At 38.6% G+C, this 7321-nt stretch overlaps 1 protein-coding gene across 1 annotated transcript; it reads right to left on the reverse strand.

Annotated features, from left to right (window-relative positions):
* Nucleotides 1–617: 617 nt before the first annotated feature.
* ptmab (prothymosin alpha b) lies at nucleotides 618–3882 on the reverse strand. Its single transcript, XM_084120822.1, has 5 exons — nucleotides 3725–3882; nucleotides 1728–1790; nucleotides 1555–1636; nucleotides 1372–1460; nucleotides 618–1262 (listed from the first exon to the last, which is right to left on the reverse strand). Exons 1-5 carry the CDS (start codon nucleotides 3767–3769, stop codon nucleotides 1218–1220), a joined length of 324 nt encoding a protein of 107 aa, XP_083976948.1. The 5' UTR covers nucleotides 3770–3882; the 3' UTR covers nucleotides 618–1217.
* Between the last annotated feature and the right edge of the window lie 3439 nt (nucleotides 3883–7321).

Here is a 7321-nt window from a genome sequence, read left to right on the forward strand (position 1 = left end):
ATATCTTCATTTGTGTTCTGAAGAGGAACTAAAGTCTTGCGGGTTTGGAACGACATGATGTTGAGTAATTAATGACTGAATGTTCATTTTTGAGTGAACTATCCCTTTAAATGCATGCTTCCAGCAGGATCCCTTCTATAGAAATAAGTGTAAAATCAACCTTTATCACACCTATCAGGTTAGGTTGTGTTAAATCTGAAGGAGCAGGATGGCTTTTAGGAAATGCATTTTATTTAGTTAAAACTAAAAAAAAAAAAAAAAAACATCAATGGCACTTGACTTTTTTAGTTTTTCCAGAGCGCTGCAAATGAAGCACAGCTTTTATGCAATCATGCCAGTTTGGGCATCTATCTGATGAACTTCATATCATGTTGTCCTACATAGTTTGGGTGGTCTCATGAACCTGCTTTTACTGAACCACATAAAATCTATTCATTTCCTTTATACATTGGGTTTAGAAAGTAGTTTCGGAAAGCTCAATCTTAAATGTGTCAAAGTTGAGTGTGGTGTCTCATGAACTGAATTAATAGGTGAAGTGCGTCAAATGTCAACTTGAGTCAATGAACATGTTTCCTTGCATAATTTTGTGATTTTGAAACAAAAAATATTGATATAACTCACAAAATAAAAGTTAAGTTTATTGTTGAACAACAAACTCCACACATACAACAAACAGGCCAAGGTAAAACAAATAATGCAGACAAAACAAAGTCAAAAGAAACCAAAACTCCTTTTTTCTTTGGCCTAGCCCTCCCATACAAAAACTAGTTTATGGTACAACTAGTTATGGTACAACTAAAGTTCATACATAAAATTTACTGGAATGCTCTGAGTTCAATGGCTGTTGATTTTATACATGTTGTCTTTATGTTGAAATATTGAGACATGGTCAAACAAGTAAAATTTCATAAAGAAGCACCGTTTTGGTCACAGGAGATCACGATAAAGTGGCTGACCTCTTCACAATATGTACAAAAATATAAAATGTAAATAAAAATACAAACAAATCCTTGTCTTGCTTATTTCATTGCGAATGCTGGAAATCTGAGTTGTGGTCGGTCCTCTAGAAAATTTTGAATTGGGGGTCAGTTGGTTGACATGGGTGACGAACTTGAAAATGACCATGTTTTATGTATTTGAGTCCTTAATGCCAATGGCTCCAACGGTTGGGTTAAAGCAGAGGCGTCTACACCTGCTCAGCAATATGAAACAATCCTTTAATCATCATCATCCTTCTTCTGCTTCTTGGGGTCGACATCATCCTGAAAGAAAAGGGGGATTAGAAAATTAATTACTCGAACTGTGACAAAAAGTGGAAACCACTATCACTTGGTTCCATTATTCTTTTGGTATAGCAATTCATGATTGTACCTCATCATCTTCATCATCTTCTTCAGCAGCCCGTTTTGTTCCTCCACCTAGCTCGTCATCATCTTCATCCTCGTCCTCATCCTCATCACCTGCACAAAATGATCATCAGCCACAATTAAAAAAAAATCTTCGAATAAGATTGTCGTCATGGCAGTAAATTGTGAACATTAATGTTGCACCCACCCTCTCCTTCCTCTTCGTCTTCTTCATCTACCTCATCGTCTTCCTCATCATCAATTTCAGGCTCTCCGTTCTCTTCATTCTCCTATTAACACGTTTAAAAGAAAAAAGGTCAGTGCATGTTCTCCACTGAACACCAAAGTAGATGAATAGTATAGAATACTGCATTTAATTACCTTTCCATTAGTGGCATCTTTTCCATTTTCCTTCTCCTCAAGGAGCTTCTTCTCTTTCAAGTCCTACAAAAAAAAAAAAAAATGTATTTCTCTTGACTAAAACATTAAACTTTGTCAGATTAGAGCCTTCTGTGTCCAATAGGCAGAGTCAATGCAGATTACGACTGGCGTGAGCAAAACGCCCCCTATGCGCACAAATTTAAATTGCATCTCTAATGACGCCCCTCTGACATTGACGCCTGATTGGCTGCCGCAGAGAAGTGTGCTGTCCATCATCGACTCATGCTCCCGCCTCCTATCGAGAGAGCTCGTTTGTAATCGGACACTTTAGTGAGGCTCGGCGGCTGTGGGTATTGTAAATCAAATGCATTAAGCAACCATATTTTGGCGTGTACGCACTTGCTTACATCGCAGCTCCAGAAAACAAAAGCTTAAAACGTCAAACAAGCTGGATAATTCAGAACCACGGAATTATGGTTCCGCGAGCTGATGCCGAACTCTAATGAAAGACAAAGAAGCGCACGCGTGGCTTTCACAATCTTATCCATCCCGAACACGAACACGACAGAGTTCGGCACGCACGCAAACACCGCCGTCACGTTAACCTGGATTTAGTTCGCGCAGTCGCAGAATTGACAAGAAACCGTCGGCAAAAAAACACAACCCGTCATAAATGTCAGAATATCGTGTGCTCCATGAATTTGCTTTGAGGGTCTCGTTTTCAATTAAAGCCCTCTCAAATACAGTTAAATGAGCCTTACCTATGCAAATATTTGCATTAGTTCGTTTATATAATCTTTAGCCCTTAAGCCGTTTATCAACCACATCAACTTGGACCGCCCCCTTAAATTCACCGACGTCTCTGGCTTCAAACTAGTAAACCAACAAGCCCACGTTGCCGTCGCACTACATGGAAAAATAGAAACTCGTTGGAAATTCATAAGACAGCTTACTCGATATCTGGGCTTGCATATCAGCTGCCTCTGTGAGTGTAAAGGGCTTTCGAGTACGAGACAACGGCACCACAATTTACAACCTAGTCAAACAGTTCGGGTAACATTACAATTTCTTCACTTGTTTATTATACATAAACTTCAAAAATGTGTTATTTGCCTTAGAAAACCGATGCACTGCAGCGTTAATCCAAGTTCCGCGGAGCCTATCGGCTGCATCAGAATCAATCGCTTTCGGACATGATGATAAACCCGAACAGCGGTAGCCTAATTCGAAATAACTTGCTTCTTTAATCCCGTCAAATGTGCAATCAATTCTATTTTTCTTTAACATACGTGAGATTTCCTATCGGTTTAGGCTTCAAGCCGCCTAGACAAACCGGCAAACTTTCAGCCCAGAAGCTATCGACCGATCAACGCGTTCTCAAACCCGCCGTAATGCCACAAACTAACCGGTAATGAATGAACGGATTTAGGAATAAATGAGTGCTCAAAACGTTGTTGTACGGAAATGTACATAATCCATAAAACCATAGGACAAGCAAAACCAGAAAATTGTGTAACATATTTGGCTATTTATGCATGTTTAAGGATCTGGAAAACGAAATAGAAAGAATAACAGGTTTATGGATTTATCGCGCTAAAACAGTTGACGTCTCCAGCGAACATCAACGCCGTTCAAAGGGGAACCGACACGCTTGTATAAACAAAGAACCCGCGCGCGCAGACTGTTACATTCCGGACAATGAGAAATTGCGTTTGAATGTGCTCTCATTCCGCACGCGCTATTGAACTAGTTACAATGTAGGTTATCCCATTTAAAGTTCTCATCACAATGCATCAATTTAAAATCACTTACGGAGCAGTTATCGCGTACTTTTGCTTTAATTAATCAACGCTTCTTTCCGACTACAGCCCAAAATAGCCTACGCGTTCGCGTTAAATCTGAACTAGGAGACAAATGAAAGAAAGAAAATGTTTTTTTTTTGTTTGTTTGTTTTTTTTAAATGATAATTTAGTTTATCGAGAGGCATCCGTTCTTACCTTTGCGGAGATTTCTTTCGCGGAGTCAACCTTCGTATCGGCCATAATTAATATTATGTATCAATAAAATTCGGAACGCAGGAAAATGCGAGAATAATCCTCCTCTATCCTCCAATAATCACTATTGTAATGAAGCTTTCTTATGCCGACGGCATGTGATGAAGGAGGCTTTAATATAGATTTGTGGGCGGGGCGTGAGAGGCGGTCGGCTATATTTGATTGGTTAGTGGACTCCGAGGGGTGTGTTTTCAAGGCAATAGAGTGGAACAATGGAAAGTATTTCCAAACGTAAAAGGACACACCCCCAGCCGGTATTTCAACAGAGAAGACACACCTCCTACCTCCGCTTTTCTCGCTAGAGAGAGCTGTGCAACGCAATTCCACATTTCCTCAACAAATCCGTTGATACGACATACTAACTCTCACATATGAAGTCGTGCCTCTCTTTTAAAGTTCATGAAATTAATTAGTTAACAAATGTCGTCTGTCCACGAGTTGCTAGAGTTATTGACCCCTAAATCACCCCCAAACACGGCACCTACTATTATAGCATAGATAGGTGGTCACAATATGCCAAAGCACACTACGGAAATGTTGTTTTTTGAGCACGTATAGGGGTGGCACTTGGAGCTGTTTTCATGCCAGATGCAGCCCCTCCCCTTTCCGTCAATTTTGCACTAAACTTAGCACTTGAGTAAACGCAAAAACAGCTCTTTTCACCGCTGCCTTCTTTCACCTGACAAACGAAAGGAGAAAATGCGCACAAACCAGCTAAATCTTTAGCAGGCATCCCGTTTTAGTTGCAGAACCCCTTTCAAAACAGGAAACCCATGTTTAGATCATAGTCTGATTTTTATTACCGAGAAAAAAACTAACCACACGACGTAAGAAGCTGCAACCAATGGAAACGCGTCTTCTGCAAGTTGGGCTCTGTAAAAAATACTGTTAAAAATGTATTTTAGAATCATTAACAACACACGGGTTGTGCTGTATTATTTGGGATGAGAGTGGCGTTTAAACAAAGCAGAAGCCATAACCTCGCCGGCGAACACAGAGGGGAGGGGAATTTCGGATACTTCATCATAACCTACATTCAAATTCTACTTTGATGACGAGGCTTCTTGCATTCGGGCGCATCTGATTGGACGCCCAAACGATCAGAACCCAAAGTTGACGCTTTGCGCGAAACTATTGGATGCCAGAGATGTCAATCAAAGTAATGACCCACAGTGCGCGAGAAAGCCTGGAAATGGATTGAGAAGATTCTTGGCCTGGATGGCGATTTATGAGCAGGTCAAATGTGCGATTGTTAATTAGTGAAGTGTAGAAAAAAAAAAAAAAATATATATATATATATATATATATTGTTAGATCAATAATAATATTAGACAAATCAGTTGTGCCTGAACGAAAGGGGAAATAAAAAGATCAATAGTAGATCTATAATATTAGATCAATAATAATTTGCAAAAACCTGTTCCACTAACACATAGCCTATAGACCATCTTGTCAAAGTAAACATTTAGTTAACAAAAATAGGAAAATTAAGTTTGCCTGCTAGTACAAAGGCTATAATATTACAGATTATCATCACCTAAAATAATTAACATACATTGATCACAGTGCATCTATCATTTTATAATGGATTGCTATAACAGTCATTAAATTATCTCTTCTTTACACGTTATAATATGAATACATATCTGGTTTGTTATAATAAAATCAATGATTTTGTCTGTTAAAAAGATATGAACAATATTTGATAAAAAAAATAATTATTATAATAAATAATTAATTAATTATAATTATTATAAAATATAAATATATTATAATAAAATCAATGATTTTGTCTGTTAAAAAGATATGAACAATATTTTATAACATTTTGTTTTTATTATAATAAATAATTAATTAATTATAATTATTATAAAATATAAATAACAATAAATATAATATAATCAATATAATTACCCTTACCTTAAATTCTGCTTAATCATAATCTGAACACTTAATCTCCACCCAATAATGCTCCACTTTAATTCTAGCATCAGGCCAAATTTCCTGCTTCTCAAGCTGATCTCCCCTGAGGCGGAGTATATATTGCTGTACAGGATAACAGACAGAGAAACACTTCCTCATGAGTAGGCAGTGAAAACTGTGCATGCGTGGACCTGCCAGAGAGATGTGGAGGAGGAAAGCTCTGCTGTGAAACAACTAACTCAGACGATAGATGGCTTCCCCTCGCTCTCTGAGCTTCAGACAGGTGCATTCTTCTGACAAGGGCACATTATTCTCTGTGCAAGACAACCAGTGCCTTAGAAAACAACCCAGCTATCATTGTGCATTCCTTCACCATGAGCTTCTTCTAAAAAAACATGCTCCTCATCAAATAAGGCTGTTAATTTCCCTCTGTTTTTCTTCTCATAAAGACTCTCGCTCAGAGACAGGAATGTGTTCCCTCTAGTGGGAAACATGTATTACAGCAGCGACTGACATGCTCTCCTCTGCACAGTGATTACAATATTAACACTCTGCCTAATTTATTTTATTCTTTGTTTCAGCTCTGCTTGATGTTTGAAAGTAATTTAATCTTTGCTTTCCTAGAAGATTCAGAGAGCCGTATTGAGCTTGCTCTTCAGGAATGTTTTGGAACTGAGATGCCGTTTCCGCAAGGAGAAAGTGCTCATTTGAAAGTAATAACACTGGCCTGGTGTATTTTAAGCATAATGAGAGCAAGTGCGTTCTGATGATCCCTGGCAGACAATTACTATACAGCAACGATTATGTTAGAGGCTCTAAATACTTCCTCAAAAGGGTCTTGTTTACAGTTGTATTAGATGTCAGTGATTTTGTGCACAAGTCACATGCTCTTAAATATTCTAAGTGTGTCCAATGCTGTCCAATGAACATTTGGCCCTGTTTTCACCTGCTAGCCTATTAAGATGCGTTTTGGTTGATCGATCACAAGTGGACACCGCTAAATTTCTGTAAAAGGGATTTTTAATCTCAGAAAGTTTTATCTGGTTAAATGAAGGGGAAAAAAATACAGGTGTAAACAGGGTCTAAAACATTTTGAGCTTGTCCACTTTTAACCACTTCCAGAGGTAGTCGAAAACGCATTTGACCGGATTGCTTTATAGTGTGTAAGCGCTCATGTGGTCGAATGCGTTCGAACAGCCACAAAAGACCGTCTACTGACCTAATGAGTAAACATCATGGGAAGAGCTCTAGCCAGACGAGATTTAAACTTTGTCGGCTGAAGACTCAAGTTTGGTTTGAAGATGAAAAACGTACCAAGCACAATGTTCACTCACCATTCCTGATTTCTAACATGCACTCACTTCTTATGTCATGGTCTTGTTTCAGAGCAGAAATGAACGCTGATACTCTCCGAATGTTTTTCTGTCGTCTCTGGGCATGTTCATATGTAAATTGCGTGAGCTTATTTTGTCCGTTAGATTGAAAGATCAGAAAAAAAAACACATTTCCCCGCCCATACACCCTCCCCTCAAAGAAATCAGGACAGAAGTGGTTGAAAGTGGACAAAAGAGACAGATTAAAACACCAGGAGTAAACGAGAATGTGTCTCCCTCGTCT

This window comes from Abramis brama (assembly GCF_963993115.1).
Source record: "Abramis brama genome assembly, chromosome: 7".
Classification (NCBI taxonomy): domain Eukaryota; kingdom Metazoa; phylum Chordata; class Actinopteri; order Cypriniformes; family Leuciscidae; genus Abramis; species Abramis brama.

Excerpts from the sequence above, each read along its gene's own strand:
- ptmab (XM_084120822.1), bottom strand. The coding sequence starts at position 3,769 with ATGGCCGATACGAAGGTTGACTCCGCGAAAGAAATCTCCGCAAAG. Across the intron at positions 1,791-3,724 it reads CGAAAGAAATCTCCGCAAAG|GACTTGAAAGAGAAGAAGCT; the intron begins GTAAGAACGGAT and ends TTTTTTTTGTAG. Across the intron at positions 1,461-1,554 it reads AGACGAAGAGGAAGGAGAGG|GTGATGAGGATGAGGACGAG; the intron begins GTGGGTGCAACA and ends CATTTTGTGCAG.